General features: G+C 44.2%; 1 protein-coding gene across 2 annotated transcripts in view; it reads left to right on the top strand.

The window, feature by feature from the left end:
* Window positions 1-25,848, top strand: part of SETDB2 (SET domain bifurcated histone lysine methyltransferase 2) — a 105,630-nt gene that overhangs the window by 38,417 nt on the left and 41,365 nt on the right. For both annotated transcript variants that reach the window (XM_084821343.1, XM_084821352.1), the window contains exons 6-7: window positions 429-548; window positions 21,103-21,272. In XM_084821343.1, coding sequence (XP_084677469.1) covers window positions 429-548; window positions 21,103-21,272 — 290 coding nt within the window. The remainder of the gene's footprint in view (window positions 1-428; window positions 549-21,102; window positions 21,273-25,848) is intronic.

The raw sequence follows: 25,848 nt of genomic DNA on the forward strand, positions 1-25,848 counted from the left end.
TGCAGACTGTGTTACCTCATCTACCCACCCCAACATGCTTGAATGCAAGGGCTTACAGCCTGAGAATGTGGAATGGGACTGGGGCATTAAGAGACAGCATTGTTAGATGCGAAGGGCCATCATGTTCATCTCACTGGCTAAAATCTCTTTCTGGAGGAGACCATAGGCTCCCCATGTTACCTGTCAGCCAGTAAGAAAGGCGATTGAATTAAGTTATGTGTGTTTGAAAATTTAATTAGTAAATTGAAAACTAGTCCATTGTAACTGCAGTGCACCAAAAATTCAAATGAAATGCCTGGGAAAGTGATTAGGCAATGTACTCGGTTCCTCTGAAAAATTTATAACCAAACCCATGTCCAGAGAGTAAATGGGCTATGTCGCTTTATTTCATATCCTTATTTCCACTAGATCTACTGTATACTTTCTAGGACAAAATGTGCATGCCTGATTCTTACTGAAAGAAGCTGCTGTGAAGCTTCTGTGTCATCAGGAAAAGAAATATCTAATGGCTATAGTTATAAAAGGCTGGATGGACCTATTCCCAGTGGGTAAGCAATCCTGAGTTTATTTTTTACATTTAGGATGCTTATGGTTATTCTATTGCATCCTTAGTTCTGTAGTTTATTTCAGTCATGCAGGTGTTTTGCATTGCTGTTCTATTTTAAATGGCAATTTATAGTATAGTAATTGGGAAATGTGAAATAATCTGGAAGAAATAACCTAAAAATATCAAATATATATCCTAGGCCTCAGATAAGTTCAGGCAACAAATGTTATTCTGTTAGCAGTTTATATTATAAATGTACTGTAAGATATGAGAAATACATTAAGAAAATGTACTGTGCGTGTATAATTTATTTATTTAGGGCAGTATCAAATGCTCCCCAAGTGTCAACGGGACCCACCGCTTACACAGTGGAAATTTAGGACTTTGGATAGGAACTGGAACCAAGTGGAAATGCTTGTTTCCAGGTCAACAGGGTTTCACATAATGGAGCTCCGCCAACTTGTCTCGATCCCAAACTAGTGTTTCTGTTCCTTTCGGGGCTTGCTAAATCCTTGTTACATAAGCGGTGGGTGCCAGTTGCACAACTGAATCAGCGGGAGCACAACACTCCCTTGGATACTGCCTTTATTTACTACATTTCTATACCGCCCAATAGACAAAGCTCTCTGGGCAGTTCATAAAACTTAAAGGCCTAAAATACTATATGCATGTGTATAAATAGATAGAAACGTACGTACATACATATTAAAGGAGCACAGGTGTGCCCCTTTAGTTAAGGTGAGTCAGAAAAAAAAGCTTCCGCTATTATAAGCCTCAAAATTCTACTGCTTATAAAAATGACACCTATTGAGCTACTAACTTGAAATTTGGCATCCATGATCTACCCAATGAGGTCTACAATTGTGTAAAACTTCAAACCAATCTGATAAATATCACCACAGGTTCAGCAAATTGACACATTTTTCTCCTTTTTCTTCAAGCTGCAGCTCAGCATATCATATATTTCTTTCTATTTTTGGTGAAAATTACTTTATGTAGATTATTCTGGCTTGTCAAAGAGGTGTGCCTTTCTTTGGTTTGGTGAAATTCTGAGTAATGGTTCAAAAATTATTAAGGTTTTCATTTTGTGCAAAGATGGGCATGATAAAGGACAAAAAAGGCAGGGACCTAACAAAAGCAGATGAGATTAAGAAGAGGTGGAAAGAATACACAGAAGAACTATACAGGAAAGATCTGAATGTCCCTGATAGCCATGATAGTGCGGTCACTGAACTTGAGCCGGACATCCTCGAGAGTGAAGTCAAGTGGGCCTTAGGAAGCATTACTAACAACAAAGCTAGCGGAGATGACAGTATTCCAGCTGAGCCATTTAAAATCCTAAAAGATGATGCTGTTCAAGTGCTGCACACAATATGCCAACAAATTTGGAACACTCAACAGTGGCCACAAGACTGGAAAAGGTCAGTTTACATTCCAATTCCAAAGAAGGGCAATGCCAAAGAGTGTTCAAACTACCGTACAATTGTGCTCATTTCACATGCCAGCAAGGTGATGCTCAAAATCCTACAAGCTAGGCTTCAGCAGTATGTGAACCGAGAACTACCGGAAGTACAAGCTGGGTTTCGAAGAGGCAGAGGAACTAGAGATCAAGTCACCAACATTCGCTGGATCATGGAGAAAGCAAGAGAATTCCAGAAAAATGTCTATTTCTGCTTCATCGACTACGCTAAAGCCTTTGATTGTGTGGATCACAACAAACTGTGGCAAATTCTTAAAGAGAGGGGAGTACCAGACCACCTTACCTGTCTCCTGAGAAACCTGTACGAGGTTCAAGAAGCAACCATAAGAACCGGACATGGAACAACCGATGGTTCAAAATTGGGAAAGAGGTATGACAAGGCTGTATATTGTCGCCCTGCTTATTTAACTTATATGCAGAGTACATCATGAGAAACGCCAGGCTGGATGAATCACAGGTCGGAATTAAGATTGCCGGCAGAATTACCAACAACCTCAGATACGCAGACGATACCACCCTAATGGCAGAAAGCGAAGAGGATCTAAAGAGCCTCTTGTTGAGGATGAAAGTGGAGAGTGCAATTGCAGGTTTGAAACTCAACATTAAAAAAACTAAGATCATGGCATCTGGCCCTATCACTTCCAGGCATATAGAAGGGGAAGAAATGGAAGCAGTGACAGATTTTAGTTTCTTGGGCTCCAAGATCATGGCAGACGGTGACTGTAGCCATGAAATTAAAAGACGCTTGCTCCTTGGGGGGAAAGCTATGGCAAACCTAGACAGCATAGTAAGAAGCAGAGACATCACCTTGCCGACAAAGGTCCGTCTAATCAAAGCTATGGTTTTCCCAGTAGTAATGTATGGCTGTGAGAGCTGGACTATAAGGAAGGCTGAGTGCCGACGAATTGATGCTTTCGAACTGTGGTGCTGGAGAAGACTCTTACGAGTCCCCTGGACTGCAAGGAGGTCAAATCAGTCCATCCTAAAGGAAATCAACCCTGAGGGCTCATTGGAAGGACAGATACTGAAGCTGAAGCTCAAATATTTTGGCCACCTAATGCGAAGAGAAAACTCCCTGGAAAAGACCCTGATGCTGGGCAAGATTGAAGGCAAAAGGAGAAGGGGACGGCAGAGGATGAGATGGCTAGATAGCATCACCCATGCAATGAATATGAAACTGAGCACACTCCGGGAGAGAGCGCAGGACAGGAAGGCCTGGCGTGCTATGGTCCATGGGGTCATGAAGAGTCGGACACGACTTAACGACTGAACAACAACAATCCCATGAAAGCCTGTGGAAGCAACTTGTACTCCAGTGTTGTATGTGCCATTCCCCTTCCTTTAGGTATGGAATGCAACTTTCACAAGGTGAGACTACATGTGTCTACACGAATTGGGATCCTAGCATGGAGGGCGCAGGGAGTAGGAAGACTTTAAGCCTCCCCCCCATTGTGGTCCCAATCTGGAGCAGCCCCTCCATGCCTCCAATTTACATTGCCAAAATGGCATCCAGTTGCAAGGTAAATTGCATGCATAGATAAAGAGAATATTAGTTATTGGGTGGATTAGAAATATAATATAATATAATATAAATAAAATAAAGGGTTAAAACCCTCTACCCAGTACTCTAGGGTCCTGATTCATATGAGGTCCCAAGAGCTTACTTTTGAGTTAAAAACAAAAACCTAGCTACATCTTTAAACTAACATGTAATTTGACCCTCAGAGAATTTGGGAGCGATGGGGATGGAATCCACAGGTGGGGGGAGCAGAAGGATCAGGGCCTCAAACCACCTTTCTGAAAGCAAAAATGCAGCACAAGGTCCCCAATCCTTGCTCTTTCTGTGCGGTAGGAAAACAACATGCAAGGATCGTGCTTCTACAATGAACATGCATTCACACTCTATGTATGCCCATTAAGATGCTTTTAAGAATCTAGTCCTCTCTACACATGAGGAAGGGAGGTGGCGATGAGCTCACTAGCTCCACCCCTCCTTCACCCTTGTCATAATTTTCTACATGTTTAGGGTGACTGCCTGCTGAGGACAGCCTCCTCTATCCATGGAAGCTCTCCTTGAGATTTTAGAAACCTGATTCTTGAAATGAAATCATGATTACCATTAGTTAAGTATTTATAATACTGTTTATCGTATAGGTAAACTTGAAAGAAAGCAGGTTACAATATATTACAGAAGGGGTAGGATAGCCAACACTATAATTATACATTACGTTTTCAAAAACCAGGGAAATTCAATGATAAAAAACCTGCTGATTTAAGATCAGAGTTAAGGCTATCTCATGTTGGCTCAAGCTTCACAAGCCAGGAAATTGGAAGCTTAGGCTGATGCCTTAACAGACATGCCCCGTGATCAGTGAAGATGTTGTGCAATGTCACAAGTTGTTCTTCCTTACACCCCAAGTAAGCAGCAGTGCCACTCACACTCCTACAGCAACAGAGGAGACACCCACCTCCCATTGTGTAATCCATCCTGCCTGCTACTGACGTAAGCAACATACAGGCATGGGTCAACTCACCGCGTAAGTTGTAAGCAAGCACAATTTGTGACACTGATCACAAGGCACGTGAGTTAAGGCATCAGCCTTAGCTTCCAATTTCCTGGTTTTCTGGAGCTTGAGCCAGTATGAGATGGTCTTAACTCTGGTCTTAAACTTAACTCTGCCAGGTTTTTTGATCATCGAAAAATATATATAAATATATACATCGAACACATGGTGTTTTTTACTGATGCAAGTGTTTATTCTTCTAATAATATAAACTTGCCATTTTTTAATGAAAACGTTACTCTGGTGTTTTTCTGTGTCCATATAAAGCAGGGGTGGGCAATAAGTGAGATGCATGCATCCCCCCAGTGTGGCACACACCACACTGCCTAATTTAACAGAATTTTTTTTTTCTTCATGGCTGTGTTAGTGTTAAAAGGTTCAAATTAATTAATTAATTGTGTTTATATCCTGCCTTTTTTCATCTTGCAAGGAACCCAGGGCAGCTCACATTATCCTCCTCCTCCTCTCCATTTTATCCTCACAACAACAATCCTGTGAGGCAGGTTGGGCTGAGAGTCTGTGACTGGCCCAGAGTCACCCAGTGAGCTTCCATGGCTAAGTAGGGACTAGAATCCAGATCTCCCGACTCTCAGTCCAGCACCCTCACCACTACATCACACCAAGCTAAATTTAACCCATTTAGTCAATTGCAAGTAGATAAATAGGCACCGCCTCGGCGGGAAAGGTGACAGCGTTCCGTGCACCTCGGTGTTCAGTCATGCTGGCCACATGACCACGGAAGCGTCTTCGGACAGCGCTGGCTCTTCGGCTTAGAAACGGGGATGAGCACCGCACCCTAGAGTCGGACACGACTGGCTGGGGACACCTTTACCTTTTACCTTTTACCTTTAATGCTATTATGGCCATTAAAAAACAAACACCATTTTTGGAACCTCCTGGAGTACTGGACTGGGATTCGGGAGATCTGGGTTCTAGGCCCCACTTGGGCCATGAAGCTCACTAGGTGACTTTGGGGCAGTCACTGATTCTCAGCCTAACCTACTTCACAGGGTTTTTGTTGTGAGGATAAAATGGGGAGGAGGAAGAGGATAATGTAAGCCATCTTGGGTTCCTTGCAAGAGGTGAAAAGGCAGGATATAAATGTAATAAATAAATAAATAAAGCGGGTGGGGGGCAGAAATGGCCCTCTGACCTCACACAGCTGCCCAGCCCTGATATAAAGTGTGTCAATTTAGCAACTACAGCATTTTACTTTCTGAACACCAGTATTTGGCATATAAATCTTGGCAATACTAATCATATAATCAATAACAGAACAATAGAATTGGAAGGGGCCATTTAAGCCATCAGGTCCAACCCACTGCTCATTGCAGGAATCCAGTTTAAAGCATCCCTGAGAGATGGTTGTCTAGTCTCTGCTTGAATATCTCCAGCGATGGAGAGCAGTTGGTTTTCCTGCAATGGAGGAGGATATCCTTATCTGGGTTGCTCCTCCCACTTGCTCTGATAGGCAGGAATATGCAAATTAACTGAATTGCCCTCTCACATGGGAGCGCAACCTACTTCCAGTTTCGTTTCCTGCCTCAGCTCCGAGCAGGTTGCTAGAGTAGCTCCTCTAGCACTCCAGCCCCTTATAGCTACGGTTTGCCTCACTTTTTCCTTATTTCCTATCCAGGAAATTAGAGAAGAACCACTTAGTCCTGCAGGCCATATCTCACCTCATCTATGTTGGAGGGATCAAGCCAGTGCCGTCATTGGAAAGATCGAAAGGCTGCTACTCAATAATATACCTGAAACGGGTGGATTTAAAAAAATCCAGAATGTTTTGGATGGAGACACTATGTGATATTGAGATCTTGTAGAGAGCTTTTTGCAGGTGGTGGAAGATCTGATTAAGGCTAACATGGGACTGTCCCTGATGTTTCTACAGAACAGGTTGGAGCAGGGGCTTGGCCCAATAATCTCAAGAGGTGGTTCATGGCATTATCCTCTGTGTTACCAGAGTCTTCCCATAGATCCCTGGCAGTGCACCCCCATATAAAATCTTTTCTAAGGGGTATTTCCTTATTAAAGCCACCACCTATCCACAGGTACCCTACTTGGGATCTGCATGAAGTTCTCAGCTGTTACCAAGCCTCCTGTCTAGCCTCTACGAAGGGTCTTGCTGACTGGAAGGTTCTTTTCTCTCAAAGCCATCATGTTGGCCTGCTTAGTATTGACTAGAAAGGACTTACATTTTTTCCAGCAGGACGCAGTCTGCTTGGATCTGACTTTCATTCCTTACAACAACAACAACAACAACAACAACAAGAATAATAAAATAACTCCATCTTCCACAGGGCAGAGGAGCTCATTCCACTGCCCTTTTGTCCCAGGCTGAGTCAGCTCCTAGAAAGAGGATGGCACATGTTGGACATAAAACGTGCAGTTAAGATCTTTAATTAATTAATTAATTGATTAAATTTATATCCCGCCTTTTTCCCAGTAGTGGAACTCTATCTTAAAAGGACTAAAGACTTTCGTGTCTTGGACTCTCTTTGTTTCATTTCAGCCTTCCACCATGGGCAAGAAGGTCTCCAAGTCAATGTCGGCACAGTGGATTAAGGCCTGCATTTTCCTCTGTGTTGCACTTCTGGTTCTGCTTGGCCTGGGGGGATCTCCGCAGCCACCTCTACTGCCCTTAGGACCAGTTCCCCCTCGTTGACATGGCAACTTGGGCTTCTGTGTCTTCCTTTGTGAGATGTTACAAGTTAAACAACCTTGCTTAGGTGAAGGCATCTTTCGGCTGGAGGGTGCTTCGGCAGATAGTTACAGTTTAATTAACAGGATTAGCGGCAGCAACTTACCTGCCTAGTTTGGGGCACCACTTTTAAACATCCCATATAAGGATATCCTCCTTCGCTGCAGGAAAAAGGAACATTGGTACTCAACATGATACATTCATGTTCTACAGTGGATGGAGGATATCCTGCCCACCGGGCAGTAATCTGTTGCTGCTGGCAGGTTTCCCCAATTAGTTCTTCTGAATGTATTGTTCAATATTTTTACTAATGAAGTTACTGGAAATTTGAGGCTGAGACTTCTTCCAAACTGGAAATAGGTTGCTCTCCCATGTAAGAGGGCAATTCAGTTAATTTGCATATTCCTGCCTATTCCTGGTAGGAGCAACCCATATAAGGATATCTTCCATCCACTGCAGAAAATGAATGTATCATGGTAAGTACCAGTGTTCCTTTCCATTGTCTCACTATTCTGGCCGTTAGGAAGTTTTTCCTGATGTTCAACCTAAATCTGCCTTCCTGTAACCTAAGCCCATTATTTTGTATCCTACATTCTTGGGTGATAGAGAACAGGTTGTGGCTCTGTTCTGTGTGATAACCCATATCTCTTCTCAGCATTCTCTTCTCAAGGCTAAATATACCCAGTTCCTTCAGTCTTTCCTTGTTGGACTCTCTAGTCCCCTGATAATTTATGTTGCTCTTCCCTGAACTCATTCCAGTTTATGTGTTTCCTTCTTAAAGTGTTGTGTCCAGAACTGGACACAGTATTCAAGGTGAGGTCTGACCAGTGCAGGGTAGAGTGGAGCGTAAATTTCCCGTGATTTTGAAACTTCACTTCTGTTGATGCAACCTAAAATTACATTTGCCTTCTCTGCAGCCACATCACACTGTTGACTCATATTCAGCTTGTGATCAACTACAACTCCAAGATCCTTTTCACACATACTATTTCCAGGCCAGGTATCTCTCATCTTCTACCCGTGCATTTGATTCCCCCCTCCCCTAAATTAAACACTTTGCAGTTGTCCCTGTTAAATTTCATTCTGCTATTTTCTGCCCAGGCTTCTAATCTATCAAGATCATTTTGAATTTTGTTTCTGTCTTCTAAGGTATTAGGTATCCAGTTCAATTTTGTGTCATCTGCAAATTGGATAAGCATTCCCCCTGCCTCTTTTTCCAAGTCATTAATAAAAATGTTGACGAGTACAGGGCCCAGGACCAAGTGCTGTGGCACCCCACTCGATACCTCCCTCCAGTTTGATGAGGAACTATTGATGAGTACTCTCTGGGTACGGCTCTCCAGTCAGCTGTGGATCCACCCAGTAGTTGTGCCATCTAGCCCACACTTAACTAACTTGCTAATCAGAATATCATGGGGCATTTTATCAATTGCTATGCTGAAGTCAAGAAAAGTCTCTGGTAAAATGTTAGTATAAGTTAATAAAAATAAAATGGATCAAATTCCAATAAAAATGGTTATCCTATACATTTCCACCCTAACGTTGAATCAGAATTTCTGTGCGACTGAACACGTCTACCAAGCACAATAAGTGACAGCTACTGTTTTTGCACTTCAAACAAAATGGATTTTAATACCACTGATCTTAAAGAAGCTGTATATGCCATCTTGAAATCATTGTGTAATATTTATTATTTATTTATATTTTTTAAATTTATTAATTTCCCATCTGGTTGGTCACCTAGCCACTCTGGGCAATGTACAGCATATAATAAAACAGTTTAAAACAATAAAATTCTACAATAAAAACATTTTCTAAAATACCTAACCCACCCCAAATGCCTGCCTGAACAACCACGTTTTTAATGTACGGCGGAAGCTCATTAAAGAGGGGGCATGGTGGAGTTCCCTAGGGAGGAGTTCCACAGAGTGGGGGCCACCACAGAAAAGGCCCTCTCCCTCGTCCCCACCAGCCTAGCTGTCCTGGCTGATGGACAGAGAGAAGGCCATCCGAGGCTGATCTTGTTAAGCGGCCTGTCTGGTGTTGCTGGAGGCGCTCCTTAAGATAGGCTGGCCCAGAACCATATAGGGTTTTAAAGGTCAAAACCAGCACCTTGAATTTGGCCCGGAAAACAACTCCTTCAGCACTGGAGTGATGTGATCTCGCCACCGCCGGCCTTTAATCAGGCGAGCCGCCGCGTTCTGTACCAGCTGCAGCTTCAAGGGTAACCCCACGTAGAGCGCATTACAGTAGTCTAAACGAGAGGAGACCAGGGCATGTACTACCGATGGGAGCAGATGGTCGGGAAGGAAGGGGCGCAGCCGCCGTATCAGATGGAGTTGATACAGCGCTGTCCAGCTCACAGCTGACACCTGAGCCTCCATGGACAGCTGGGAGTCCAAAATGACCCCCAGGCTGCGGACCTGGTCTTTCAAGGGTAGCCGTACCCCATTCAACCCCAGGTCAACATCCCCCAGCCTCCTCTTGTCTCCCAGCAAAAGTACCTTGGTCTTGTCAGGGTTCAGCTTCAGCTTATTCCTCCCCATCCAGCCACTCACCATCTCCAGACATTTGGACAGGGATTCTACGGCCAACCTTGGTGAAGATTTGAACGAGAGGTAGAGCTGCGTGTCACCCGCATATTGATGACACCACACCCCAAACCTCCTGATGATAGCCCCCAGCGGCTTCACATAGATGTTAAATAGCATCGGGGAGAGGATGGAACCCTGTGGCACCCCACAAGTGAGCGGCTACGGGTCTGAAACCTCCTCTCCCAATGCTACCCTCTGGTACCTGCTGGAGAGGAAGGACTGGAACCACCACAATATGGTGGCTCCAATGCCCAACCCCTCCAGGCGGTCCAGGAGGATACCGTGGTCAACGGTATCAAAAGCTGCTGAGAAGTCGAGGAGAACAAGGAAGGAGCATTCACCCCTATCCAGAGCCCTCCTCATATCATCCACCAAGGCGACCAAGGCCGTTTCTGTCCCATGCCCAAGCCTGAAACCCGACTGAAATGGGTCTAGATAATCGGTTTCTTCCAAGTGTGCCTTCAACTGCATCGCCACCACCCGCTCAATCACCTCGCCCAAAAATGGCAGATTTGAGACTGGGCGAAAGTTATTCAGAACTTGGGGATCCAAGGAGGGCTTCTTTAAGAGCGGTCTTATCACTGCCTCCTTGAGGGCTGATGGCATCACTCTCTCCTCAAGGGAGGCATTCACCACCGTCCTGATCCCCTCACCCATTCTCTCTCTGCAGCCCATAATGAGCCAAGATGGGCAAGGATCAAGTAAGCAGGTGGTCGGCCTTACAGATGAAAGCACCTTGTCCACTTCATCAGAAGGAAGAAGCTGGAACTGATCCCACAAAACCGGTTTGCCACAGGCCAACTCTTGCTCACTAACTGTATCCACAGCGCACGGAGTAACACTCCTAATCTGATCAATTTTATCTGCAAAGTGCCTTGCCAAGGCCTCACAGGAGGCCTTAGAATGCTCCAGTGGTTCTGGAGCCACTGGACCAACCAGGCTCCAGACCACTTGGAACAGCCTCCTGGGACAGCACTCTGCAGACTAGGGATGTACGAAAGTCACTTACCTTTTGCAGATTATGTTGATGGGGGGGGGGAGGTGTTCCGTCCCTCCCCCCGGAATCCTCACCGGGGGGGGAGGCGCTCCGTTCCTCCCCCCTGGAATCCTCCGCGGCCGGCTGTGCTCCGCGGCAGCTCCGCGGAGCAGCCGGCCAGGCCCAGCTAGGCCAGAGCCGTCCGCAGCCGGATTTCCAGCTGCGGAGGGCTCTGGGTAAAACAAAAAACAAAAAAACCCTGCGTATGCAAATGGCGGCGGCCATGGCCACCGCCATTTGCGTTCCTTATTTTTGCCGTCTTAATCTACGTAAATCTTTATGTAGACTATGATGGCGAAAATAAAGGGGAACGCAAATAGCGTAGCAGGCGCTATTTGCGTCCCTGTTTGATTAACCATTGTAGCCTACGTAAATCTTTATGTAGGCTAAAACGGCAAATCAAAACGGGACGCAAATAGCACCCGCTACGCTATTTGTGTTCCCCTTTATTTTCGCTGTCATAGTCTATGTAAAGATTTACGTAGATTAAGACGGCAAAAATAAGGGACGCAAATGGCGGCGGCCATAGCCACCGCCATTTGCGTACGCGGTTTTGTTTTTTTTTAAACCCACCCAACCATGATAGGCTACGTAAAGATTTACGTAGCCTATCACGTCGTGGTTTTTTTTTTTTTAACCTAGCCCTGATAGGCTACGTAAATCTTTACGTAGCCTATCACGTCTTTTTTTTTTTTTTTTTTTTACAAGCCTGGAAATGGCGGCGGTGGTGGCAGCCGGTCGGAAGACTAGCTTGTGCCGCCGCCGGAGCCGCTGGTGCCCGGAAGATCCGCCACAGGTAAGTCTCGTCCCAGGGGGGAACCGTGGGTGGCCGGGGGGGTGGCAAGCCGTTCCGCCACGGAGTTCGGGGGGCCGAATGCACTGGCGTTCGGCCTCACCGAGATCCGTGGCGGAATTCTCTGACATCCCTACTGCAGACGCGATAGAGGCAGCATAATATTCCTTTTTTGCTGCCTTCACCGCCACGTGATAGGCTGAAGATACAGCTCTAGCCTGTGTCTGATCGCCTTTGGAGCGAGACTTCCGCCACCGGCACTCTAGCCGTCTCACCTCCTGTTTCAGAGCTCGTAACTATGGATTGAACCATGGTGCAGTCCAAGCCCTGTTCAGGAGGAGAGGGCGTTTCAGAGCCACCCGATCTAATGCCCCAGTGATTGCGGCATCCCAGCCACCCACCAGGGTCTCGACCGAGTGGCCGTTGGCGTGCTCCAGAGGATCCCCAAGCGCGTTCAGGAATCCATTTGGATCCATAAGGTGCCTGGGCAGACCATTTTAATGGGTCCTCCAACCCTGCGGAGGGGTTGTGGAACTGAGAAGTCTAACATCACCAGATAGTGATCTGACCATGACAAGGGGGTGGTTGATATACCCCCGACTTCCAGATCACTCCCCGCTTCTCCAGAAACAAACACAAGGTCTAGTACATGGGTGGGCCCAGTTAGAATATGGTGCAGCTCCCAGGAAGCCATGGTCTCCATGAAGTCCCAAGGTGCTCCTGTGAGGATGGCCTCTGAATGTACACTGAAGTCCCCCAACACCAATAAGTTAGGGGACTGTACACGCACATCAGAGACCACCTCAAGCACCTCGGCCAGGGAGTCAGTCGTGCAGCGGGGTGGACGGTACATGAGCAGAATCCCCAGACTGCCCTTCAGGCCCAACCTCCAGTACATGCACTCAGCAACCTTGGTCTCCCGGAGAGGGGGTCTGGTGAAGACCAAGGACTCTCGGTAAATAACAAATCCAAAATCTACAGTTTTGGATTTGTTATCGGGTTGTGTAACAAATCCAAAATCTACAGTTAGGCAATACCTTTATTAGGACCAACCAACATACCACAAAAGAGTGTACAAGCTTTTGAGTTCTTCAGAAGTCATAGGGTGAGAGTGGGGAGAAAAACAAAACAAAGTACAAAGATTAGGCCAGTTGTTGTGGCCATGAGTTCTACAGCTTAGACTGTGACCGGGTTTGGAGGATCAGTGGGGGAAGCAATGCAAAGTTGGTTTTTTCCCCTGTGCATGCCAGTCACGCGCCAGGATTTACCGTAATTACTGTGGTGACTTTTCACCCAAACTACAACCCATAGCTTGCAGTAGGGGTTGTAGAGTGGGTGAGAAGTTACCACAGCCGCACCATGCACCAGGTTCGGACAACACGGCAACCCATGATGTGGTGCGGATAATTAGAGTAATCCTGGTCACGTGACTGGCATCCGGGGAAGGGGGAACAACCAATGCTGTGTGGTTTCCCCCACTGATCGTCTGAACACCTCCTCAGTCTGAAGATGGAGGTTGTAGACTGAATGAATTAGTCCTGGTAGATATTGCAGATATCAGATTACACTTAGCATTCTAGGACAAAGAAGCAGTGGCTGACTCCCATCTCTGAAAACTTAAAGGCCAACTCTAACTCAGATTGGTCTCTTTCCTTGGGCAAAATAACATCTAGCCACATCTTTGTACTTTTCTCCCCTACCCCCCTGCTTTTGTACCATCTAGAATGATGAAGAGTTCTGAACAACTTGAAAGCTCGTACACTGTTTTAAGGTATTTTCATTTGGTCCTAATAAAGGTAGATTTTGGATTTTTCTTCTTCCCATGGAACAGTGAACTATCTGCATTTTATGTACTGTGCAGCAACTCTATCTTGTTTATGCAGATGGAGAAATTGTTTCCATATATGTATTCCCAGACTTCAAATTTGGTGTTATATCCAATATCTTGGGTATCTCGAATCATATGTGTTTTCACAGAATCATAGAATAGTAGGGTTGGAAGGGGCATACAAGCCATCGGGTCCAACCCCCTGCTCAATGCAGGAATCCAAGTCAGAGCATCCCTGACAGATGGCTGTCCAGCCTCATCTTGAAGGCCTCCAGTGTGGGAGAGCCCACTACCTCCCTAGGGAATTGGTTCCATTGTCGTATTGCTCTGACAGTCAGGAAGTTTTTCCTGATGTTCAGCCGGAATCTGGCTTCCTGTCACTTGAGCCCGTTATTCCATCTCCTGCGCTCTGGGATGATCGAGAAGAGATGCTGGCCTTCCTCTCTGTGACAACCTTTCAAGTACTTGAAGAGCACTATCATATCTTGCCTCAGTCTTCTCTTGTCAAGGCAAAACATGCCCAGTTCTTTCAGTCTCTTCATAGGGCTTTGACTCCAGTCCCCTGATCATCTTCATTGCCCTCTGAACCCTGTCCAGTTTGTCTGCATCGTTCTTAAAGTGTGGTGCCCAGAACTGGACACAGTACTCCAGATGAGGCCTAACCAGTGCTAAATAGAGGGGAACTAGTACTTCACGTGATTTGGAAGCTAAACTTCTATTAATGCAGCCCAAAATAGCATTTGCCTTTTTTGCAGCCACATCACATTGTTGGCTCATATTCAGCTTGTGATCTACAACAATTCCAGATCCTTCTCACTTGTAGTATTTTTGAGCCATGTATCCCCCATCTAGTAACTGTGCATTTGGTTTCTTTTTCCGAGGTGCAGAACTTGGCATTTCTCCCTATTAAATTTCATGCTGTTGTTTTCTGCCCAGTGCTCCAGCCTATCAAGATCACTTTGAATGTTGTTTCTGTCTTCCACAGTATTAGCTATCCAGCCCAATTTTGTGTCATCTTGCAAATTTGATCAGCATTCCCTGTACCTCCTCCTCCAAGTCACTAATAAAAAAGTTGAAGAGCACTGGGCCCAGGACTGAGCCATGCGGTACCCCACTCGTTACCTCTCCCCAGTTTGAGAAGATCCCATTGATAAGCACTCTTTGAGTCCAATCCTGTAGCCAACTGTGGATCCACCAGATCGTTGTTTCATCTAGCCCACTTTGAGCTATTTTGCTCATCATGGGCAAAAGGATGGGGCACTGTGTCGAAAGCTTTGCTGAAGCCGAGGTTTATTATGTCTACCACATTTCCACAGTTTACAAGGGAGGTTACCTGATCAAAAAATGAGATCAGATTCGTCTGGCAGGATTTGTTCTTGACAAATCCATGTTGGCGCCAAGTAATCACTGCATTGTTTTCAAGCTGCTAACAGATCGATGGTTTTATAATAAGCTCCAGAATTTTCCCAGGGATTGATGTCAGACTGACTGGTCTGTAGTTCCCAGGTGCCTCCTTTTTGCCCTTTTTGAAGAGAGGGACAACATTAGCCCTCCTCCAGTCATCTGGCACTTCACCCACCCTCCATGATTTCTCAAAACAGACAGTGGTTCTGAGAGTTCTTCTGCCAGTTCCTTTATTCCTCTAGGATGCAGGTCATCTGGCCCTGGAGATTTGAACTCATTCAAAGTAATTAGGTGTTCCTTGACCGTATGCCCATCGATCTCAAGCCGCAATCCTGCCCCTTCAGCCTGTACTTCGCCTTTGCCAGGGGAGTCATAGACCCTCTTTTGGGAGGAGACTGAGCCAAAGTAGGAATTGAGCACTTCTGCCTTTTCCTTGTCATTTGTTATCAATCTGCCATCCTTATTTAATCATTGAACCACCATTTCTTTCCTCTGTCTTTTTCTATGCATGTATCTGAAGAAAGCCTTTTTGTTGCCTTTACCATCCCTCGCTAACCTCAGCTCATTCTCAGCTTTAGCCTTCCTGATGCCATCCCTGCAATTCTGTGCTACCTGCCTGTACTCTTCCTTTGTAGCTTGGCCTTCCTTCCACTTTCTGTATGTGTCCTTTCTTGTTTTCAGGTCGTCTCTAAGCTTTTTGTGAAGCCACATTGGCTTCTGTTGTGTTCCGCCTTTTTTTTCTTGTTGGAATTGTTTGTAATTGTGCCTTTAGAATTTCCTTTTTTAAAAACTCCACCCATTTGGACTTCTTTTCTCATTAGAGTCGCTTGCCATGGGACCTTACTGATCATTGTTCTGAGTTTATTAAAATTGGCTTCCCTAAAATCCAGGATACGCGTGTGGCTACACTTGGCTTTTGCTTCCTTTAGAACGAAGAACTGAAATATAACATGGTCACTTTCCCCCAGAGTTCTGTAACTGCTACTTCATCCACTAAGTCATCCCTGTTGGTTAGGATCAAGTCAAGGATAGCCGATCCACTAGTTCCTTCCTCCACTTTCTGTAGGAGGAAGTTATCAGCAACACAAGTCAGGAATTTCTTGGAGGTGGCCATGTTTTGCAGAATTTGTGTCCCAACAAATATCAGGGAAACTGAAGTCTCCCAATACTACATCATGTTTCCTTGAAACATTGGCAATTTGCTTTTCAAAAGCTTCATCCTCGTCTTCTCCTTGATTGGGTGGCCGGTAGTAGACTCCGACCACCATCTTCCTTTTATTCCTTGCTCCATTTATTTTAACCCAGATGCTCTCGATGGGGCTACCAAGCTCCCCCTCCTGTATTTCTGTGCAGAGATATGTATTTTTCACATACAGTGCAACTCCACCTCCCTTTCTGTTCCACCTGTTCTTTTTGACCAAGTTATATCCTTCAATTGCTGTATTCCATTCATGAGAGTCATCCCACCAAGTCTCAGTTACACCTATCAAGTCATAATTTCCCTCCTGTATTAAGAGTTCAAGTTTATTCTGTGTTTCCCATACTCTGGGCATTAGGATATAGACATCGCAGACAATGTGCTTTATAGTCTTACTTCCTTTCTACATGTTTTTGAAGACTATTATTGGGTGCTATTAGAGCTGTTCTCTCCACTGTGTGCATGAGCCTTCATCCATTGTTACCCCGGCTTTACGTCTCCCCCTCCCCCACCATAGGATTCAGTTTAAAGCCCTCCTGATGAAGTTCTTCATGCTGTAGCTGAACACATTCTTCCCAGCCCTTGTGAGGTGCAACCCATCCCTTACTAACAATCCATCTTCCAGAAAGTATAGCCTGTGGTCCCAGAATCCAAATCTCTCTCGTCGGCACCACCTTCGTAGCCAGTCATTCACCCGGAGTATTTTTCTTTCCTTTTCTATTCCCCTTCTGAACTACTGGAAGGATGGATGAGATAACTATCTGGGCCCCAAAGTTCTTGAGTTTCCTTCCCAAAGCTTCAAAGTCTGACGTGATTTCTTTGTAGCTCCACTTGGCGATATCGTTTGTTCCCACATGGGTGAGAAGAAAGGGATACCTGTCAGTGGGCTTTATGAGTGCAGGCAACCCTTGAGTCATGTCTCTATTCCATCTTCCTGGGAGACAGCGTACCTGGTGAGTCCACAGTCTTCGACATACTTGGGTTTCGATCCCACGCAGCAAGGAGTCTCCCACTACTACTACTACTACCCTTCTTGTTGTTGTAGGCTTTGGTTTCATCGCCTCTGCTTGACTGACCTTCAGTATCTTGCTCGCTGTCCTGCGGGGTCCCTTGCAATCCTTCCTCTGCAGGCTATCCTCCAGCTCATCCTCAAGTACCTGAAAATGGTTCTATAGTTCCACTGCTTCCATTGGTGCAGAGTGGCTTCTCTTATTCCCTGGAGGGTCGCCACTCGCCACTCCAGTCCTCTTACTTTTTCTTCCAACAGTGTAATCAACTTGCACTTGTTGCACGTGTAGGCCATGTTGATCTCAGGCAAGAAAACAAATATTGCGCTCACCTTGCAGGTCACCACCACTGGAGCATCTTTTCCTTCCATAGTCTCTATTCCCTTTATGTTTCTAGCTTTCTGATGGTACTGGGATAGCCTGTGCTTTGTCTTCTATTCACTGGAGGTTAACAACAGAGTCCCACTAGTATGGAAGTGTGTGTTACAAGAAAAAGAAATAAAAAAATTGTTAGGGACCTCCCCATTGACCTTCCTGCCGAACTCCTGTTTGCTCTCCCTGTTTGCTCGCTCTGATCGCTCGCTCTCTGGGGGCTTTCTTGCTTGTATAGCCCCTAGACCAGCTGGAACAGCTTCCTCTGCTTTACTCAGCTAGGAGGCAGGAAACAGACTTTAAATTGTTCCATCTCACAAAGGGAATCCAGTGAAAACTGATACAATATGTTTGCTATTATCCATTATTATCATCTCAAATTTTGTCAGATTCTTTGTCTTGTAATTTTAAACACAATATTTAAGCTGTAAATATTCAAGCCACACTATTTTTCTTTCATAAGCCTTTTTAATATTTTAGAGTTGGAGTCACTTCCCACAGTACTGTAGCTTGGTTCTAGATTCTGTGAGTGGACGTCCACTTACTGGAGCCTCCTGCTTTTCACCAAGCCCACCTGTTTCACCCAAAAATGGGGAGCCTGGGCAGTATCTGATAATGGCCATGTGCGTGCGTGCCCAGTTGGTTGCAGTCTTTTCTGGGCTTGCTCCCATAAGCACTGCATTGCGGCCACAAGCAGTAGGGTCTGGCCATGCATGCAAGACCCTTATTGGATGCTACCCTCTGTGTGGAAGTTGGCATGGTGGGTTGCTGGGCGGGAAATCAATGAAAATAGCCAAACACACACACATACCACCTTCCATCAGCAAGAGCCTTTCGCAGATGGAAGGAGTCCATTCATCTGTGAAAGAGCAACTCTGGATCCAAGCCTGTATATTTATACAAATGTTGATGTGTTCATAGAGTAAACTTTTCAAATGGCCCACTTGGGTTAGAATCAATAACAGATAATTAAGGTGTGGGGGACTTAGCTGGGCTTAATCTCTTCTACTTGTTCCAGATTCTCAGTAAGTTGTTAATAAACGGTTGAGGACTTCTTTGAGACTTCCCATGTAAGGATAATATGTTTGGGGTTTGGACAAAAGGATGGTTCTATTTAAATATTTTATTTATTTTATATTTATTTTATTGATAATATTTCTAGCCGATCTTTCAGTACAGAACCTGTCAGGAGGTTGCCCCTGCTGCCTTCTGAAATGCTCAGGTAGCCAGAATCAACATGCAGACAATAGGGCTCTTTTCCAAGGCTTTATTCCCATTTAACCTAATGACGTTTACAGATCCTACAAGTGAGACCTAAGAGAGTTGCCTACTTGGGGGTTCTAACCTTAGGAATCAGTTGATCTCCGTTTGGAGGAGAATGGGGGAACCGCTGTACTTATGAGCTAGGAGGAGAGAGTCCACCCCTTTCCCGTCGGGCATCAGGGTGCCGCTCTTGCCGTTGCACCAAGCGGGCTGAGCGCTGCCTCTCAGCATCCACCATCTTGTGCTTGAGGGTGCACCGGCGCCTAGCGTCCAGAAACTGCTGTTGCTCCGCCCTCTCCCTGCCAGGGTCGCTATCACCCTCAGGAATGTGTACCGGGAGGGGCTCTCCCCCTGGCTGCTCCTCTGAAACGCACGCGGGTTCCTCTCCCGCGGTTTCTAACTCTTCCTCAGAATCAGAACTGCTTTGGAGCTCTCTGGGCTCCAATCCAACCCTGACAGAACCCCTCCCAAGGCAAGTTACAACATTAACATTCTTTTTTTTTTTGAAAGACACAATAAGGCAGCAAAATATACAATAATTAGGCAGCAAAATAATAGGCCAGCAATAAACCATTACTAAAAACCTACAGCATGGTTGCACCTACAGAGCAAAACAGTCCAGTAAAACATAGTCAGGGGAAAGCCAGAGTAAACAAGTAGGGCTTTCCTAAAAGCCTGCAATAATGGGGCCTGCTGGACCCTTGATGGCAACTCTTTCCAGAGGTGTGGGGCCACTGCAGAAAAGGCCTCTATCCATTCCACTAACCAGCATAGACAATTGGTGTAATAAAGTCTAATATTCGGTATATTTAAACTGTCTTGGATTTATGTCTTGCAATATCTTGTTGTTCTAGGTGCATTTTATACACTGAGTAATTGCATGAGGGTGGGAAAGGGAGAAGCTACAACAGAAGAACCACTGCTTCTAAAGCCCTGTCAGGATGAAAGATGTGTGGAAAGTGGAAGGCTATAGGGAAAATAAATACATGAGTTCTAGGGCTGGTATATTTCCCCTCACTTGTCAGGGGAAAGTGAGGTCTTTGGATCCACTCCCCGAATCCACCCAAACATGCTTGTCCCTTCTACCACCATCAGAACACTGGATTGTGGGGGAGGGATGGTGGCAGAGATTTCTGCTGTTGCAATGAGGAGGCCCCCTGGGGAAAACCTTCCACTCGCAGAGAGGGAGGTCTGCAATATTCTATGGCCAGTGAGATTCGGTTTCTTTATCTCTCTCCGTTTTCAGAAATATTCAAATTATTTGGCCTCTTACATGGACTTTATTAGAATCCCCCCTCCCCAAACCCTTAAATTTCATGTTCTTAGCTTTAATTTGTTCATCTTGCACAGTGGTATCAATCATTCTCCACTGCTGCTTTCTCGTGATATTTTGCTGCCATTCCACTGTATGATGTGTTTAGGTAATGGACTACATACAATGTTATGGGAAAAGACTTCTGGTCATGCAACAAGACTTCCCCATGTGTGCTTCCCAAATCTGCTCATGAAGGCAGTTTCCTTAGTCCTTGAGAGCAGAAATGGGGGCGGGGGCCTGCAGCAATGGTTTAATTATATTGCTATAATGACTTATATTATAATTTTCTCTGATACGTGGCTAGAGATGAAAAACATATCTTCTAGAATATTAGGAGGGGTGGAGAGAACAAGTCTAATCTCTTACATTGACAAATATTTTCTAGGTTTAAAATCTCTAGACTTTTAAAATGTTGTAGGCAGTTCTTAAAATAATTCTATTTGTTCTAGATCCAACTAGTATTGCATTTAAAAACTCTATATCACCTATATGTGTTTCCCTCTGCAAAGTTTGCTAATAATTATTTGGGGTTATTGTTTGCTTGGAACAAGATTGATCCAATCGTCTCTTTAAAAATCTTAAATATAAATATATTCAGCCTGCGAATGCTGAGCGGCATTAAATGCTTGGAGTGTACATTTTAGAAATATCTACCATCACAATGTGCTGCATGTACTTCAGTGTTAGGATCTTTGCTTATTTCCATGTGCTAAATGAACCCGACCTAATATTTTACTATTCATACATCTGCTGTATTCTATTAGTAATATGGGACTCTTGCAATAATATAGTAACTGCATTTTCTTACACAAAACTTGTGTGCTAGCAGTTTAGCACATATTGCTGCTTCAGCTTTCTGTATCTAAGAGTGCAGCAGCCACTGAGCTGTACGTTGGAACTCCAGAAAGGATACTTTTTTTGCTCAGAATGTTGTTCAGGCTGCTGCTTCTCCCCACCTGGGAGGTAAATCCATAATCGTTCTATTTTCTTTTTGTATCAGAATTTATGAGTGCAGCTTGTTATGCAGCTGTGACAAGATTATGTGCCAGAACAGATTAGTGCAGCATGGCCTTCAAGTTCGGCTCCAGATCTTCAACACAGAAAAGAAAGGCTGGGGGGTCCGTTGCCTTGATGACATTGACAAAGGAACATTTGTTTGTACATACGCAGGTAAAGCAGAAGTAGTCCAGGAAGGGATGGAAACCAATACTTTTATTTTAAAAGCAAAAATAATATCTACGGTAATTATTACATAATTATTGCAGTAAAGAAGAAAAGGGTTGCACTGAATCATATGTTCCAGTACCAAATAAACATTGGTTGTATTCAGATGTCACTTTAAGCTGTGGTGGCTTAATAAACTACTCACAGTAGCTTATTTTTTTAATAATCCCTGATGCCTCACCACACAAATGGGCTAATAAACTACTGTGAGTAGTTTATTAAGCTACTGTGAATAATCTGAGTCATCCCTCACATCCCCTGTCCTGCTGCAGTCCTCCTGCCCAAGCACTGGTACTTTTTCACCCATTGACAACATTCCAGCATTACCCCGACAAGGGGGTGGCAGCTATAAAGGCTTGGAGGTTTGCAGGATCAAGTCCAAACTCCATATACAGGTGTAGTGCTCTCTCACTAAAGTGCTATAGTGCCTTTTCACCATAGCATTATAGCTCTTTAGCAAAAGAGTGCTACAGCTGTGTATGAAGTTTGGTCCTGATCCTGCAAACCTCCAAGGTTTTTTAGCCACCACCACCATTTTTGATGCACCTGGGATTTTCACTCCTTTGTGAGTAATCACACAGGGTTTTGACAGTGTATCGAATACCTCCTGACTAGGGGAGGCTGTGTATGATGTTTGGTCCCGATCCTGCAAACTTAAGGTGTTCCCAATTGCACATTTCCCCCCATAGACATTACTGAAATAGCCTTTGTAGGCTGTTTCCTTAACACAGACAATGCCTGCAGGAGCAGAGCAGCAGCAATCTGAACTGGTCTTGCAGCGCACAACTCTGTAGGCTATCAAAATAACCCATGGTGCCCACCAGATGACAGGATAATCCACAGTGGGTTTAATAGCCCCTACTGCAGACTGTGGGTTATCAGTGGGTTATTTTGGGCAAATAAGGGATGACACGATAACCCACGATGGGTTAAATAAACCACCTTGGGTTATTTAACCTATTGTGGGTTATCGCATTGTCCAACCCCAGTCTATCTACTTTTCAATGAACTTGTTGGTGTCCTTTTCTGCTATTTGCCAGCTGTTTTATTAATTGGTTGTCTAAAATAGGTGCTGCATTAATCTTGCACTCTTCTTCTGTACAAATTATTGCAGTAAATAAAAGACCTGTAACATACTCAGTATCGCATATTTTGAGGCTATCCTTCTCAACAGAGCCTTCCTTCTCTGTTTTGGTGGGACAACCTCCCCATGAAGGTGTGCCAGTCACACCTCCATCACTATATTCTTTTCAGCGTCAGGTCAAAACCTATTTGCTTCTCAGGCATTTTAAACTAGTTATGTCACTGTCTATTTTATGTATTCCCTCCCTTTTATTGCTCCAGTTGATGTTGTTCTGTTTTATTGTAAAAATGAATCCAAATATGATATATATTTTGTGTGCCACCCTAGTATTGTATGATGAAGGGTGGTATAAAATATTTTACATAGATAATAAATATCCTTCAGATAGTTCAAAAATAAAGCTTTTGTATACTTTGCTAAGAAATTCATACCTAATACGGTTTGAAAAGATGAAGAAGGAAATCTTACATTTAGGAAGTTAGCATTAGGTGTTGATGAATGGAGCAATTGACAGGCAGTAACCTGAAAGTTGTTTGTTCAGACTGGAAAAGACTAAAAATAGGATCAAATGTTGTGAATGGATATATACATATTGGTCATAGTAGGCATGGCACAGCCTTCCCCAACTTTTTGGAGGGGGATTTGAGGACCCTGCATCCAGGAGCATTTTATGGCTCTTTTTAGAATTTTAAATGAGGCCACTTCTAGTCATACAAAAGGTCACTGCCGGAGGAAATCTTCTGTACTTGCGAAGAGGCAGGATCACCTAAACAACTAAGCCTGTGTAATTTCTTTTCTATTGCAGGTATTTATAAGAGAGTACAGAAGAAAGGGCAGGGACAAGCCATAAATTGTTTTTTTTTTAAATTGGATAACTAGCAAGAAGGCCTGTTGTACAACAGGGATGGTTAGCATCTATAACTTTGGGGGCCACTGTGTTCTTCGACTAGTGGTCTTGGGTGGAGATTCATTCTGCCAATCTGGCCCGCTCATGTGGGTGGGAGAGGTGGGTCTAGATTCTAAATTTAAGCACTCCAAAACAAAACAAATGACCACTAGTAGCACAGCCAGTTTATACATTCATAGATTAATTTTTTAAAAAAACTTAGAATTTAAATTTACAGATTAACTAGCTGATATACCCAGCGTTGCCCAGGATGTAATTTTGTCATAGGCACTATTTGTTAGAAACACATTAAGGTAGGTTTACACTTCTCGGAAAGGCCCCATAAGAAAGGCGAAAAGTTGAATCCACCAGACTTGATTAAATAAGCACAACAATTATAATGAGCAGATTAAATAAAAAACACTACTAAAAATGCAAGAGCCTGAATCTGTAAGCACTACTACAATATAATCCACACTGAATCTCATACCACTATTAACATGTTCAGCAGAGGCTTCCTTGCTGGATATTGCAGGAACAGGGGAGAGAAACTAAATGCTCTAACAGATACATCTGGCATTGAAAGGGGTAAAGATATTTAACACTAACTTGCTTGCTCGCTGGATATTGCAGGAAGAGGAGAAGGAAACTAAATGCTCTGCACAGTCAGAAAAGTAACCATGAGTAAAGGGGAGGGAACAAATGGTGGCCAGCCAATCCAAGGTGAAGGAAGTCAGAGTGAATGGGAGAGAGGCCAATAGAATGAAAGATGGCCAATAGGATGACTCATAGCTGAAATCAGAAACCTGGCCTGTACCATGGTTGATAGGGTGTCCTTGTTAGTAAGGGAAAGTATAAACACAGTAATAATGTAACCCAGTGACTCCTGTCATACACTCTGGCAAGTGAGAATGTGAAGTAAAAGGGGCAGCAACTGTAGGGCCCAAATGGCAGGCTCAGTGGGCCCCTACAGTGTGATTAGGCCCAGGGCAGCTCCCCCTTATTCCCTGCATTACAGACGGCCCTGCAGCCAGCCACAAACCCACACACAATTTTTGACTTTTATATATATAGAAGATTTCTAAAAACACATGCGCGCACACACGAAACATTTCAGTATAAATTACCAGCTTCAAGTACACGTAAGAGTATTCTACAATACCACTTATAAGATGAGCCAGAACCAATCAAGAACAGGCCAAACCTCAGTGAGGGAACATGGATTAACAGCACCTGTATTTAACAGCCAATCAAGCTGCATTAATAAACAACATGGCTTGTTTCATCTCATCCTTCACGTTGATATCAGGTTTCAGCTGATCAATAAACATTGCCTCCTTAATCTTTTTCCTTTGGAGACTCTGTTCAAATGCTAGCACAGAGATCTTCACTAAAGTTGCTCTGCCAGCATGCTTCTCTCTCATAGAATCATGGAATAGTAGGGTTGGAAGGGGCCTATAAGACCATCGAGTCCAACCCCCTCATATGAAAGGACCAAGGTCTAGCATGTGTTTCATTATGCTGAATATCTTCCAATATGCTCCTTATGCTCCTTATATCTTTTTAGGAGAGGTCTTCCAGTTTTACCAATGTAAAAGGAATTACATTCAAAACACTCAATTTTATAAATTGCACCCTTAACTGTACACTCCCCCTTATCTTCCACACAGATAGGGCATTCCTGTGTCCAGCATTTGTTATCATACAGTTGAGAATTCACAAACGTGATTCAATGTTATTGGGGCAGTACAAACAACATTAGCCTTGATGTTATGGCGATCAAGGATCTGTTGGGCTTCCCATACAAATCTGTCGGTCACAAATGGGATTTTCAAAACAGGTATACCTCTGGTATATCTCACACTCCTGACAGCTGGAACTGGTAACCCATAACCATTAGCCTCTGCCAGTTTTACTGCTTTTTGTTTTGATTCCTCAGCATATTTAATTGTAGACACACAACAGCTTTCTGAATCATGTTCTTTACCACCTGCCTTTTCACTAGCACAGGGTGTCCATATGGAGAGCTTTGATGTTGAAGCACTGTACACCAGTGTGGATAATGAAGGCTCAAGATCCAGTTTGATAGAACTTCTATAAGAAAACTGCCATTTAATTAATTGTTATAGCTTCTGTATTGAGGACATTGATGGACTGATAGCTGCATGTTTACAGTGTAATATCTTTCACTTTAATGATGACTATTTTTCGCAGAAACGATTGGCACCATTTTGGGCCATTGCATATTGCATATTGCATTTTGGGCCATTCTCAATTGAAAGATGCTATATTGACTGTAACATCCTCCTGTATCGCTGATATATAGATGATATTATAATTAAACCACAAACGGCAATAGAAGCAGATGCAATGAATGGGGTGGACCATATAAAATTAACATGGGAGCAGCCAAATGTAGATGGTTGGCTTCACTTTTGGGATGTTCTGGAGAGGGTAGTGGCACAATGACTGTAGGCACTCTTGGAAGATAATGATTATCTGGACCCATTTCAATGGGGTTTTGACCTGGTTACGGGACTGAATCAGCCTTT

Source organism: Heloderma suspectum, chromosome 1 (assembly GCF_057233095.1).
Source record: "Heloderma suspectum isolate Gila_16-S chromosome 1, 16-S_ref, whole genome shotgun sequence".
NCBI lineage: Eukaryota > Metazoa > Chordata > Lepidosauria > Squamata > Helodermatidae > Heloderma > Heloderma suspectum.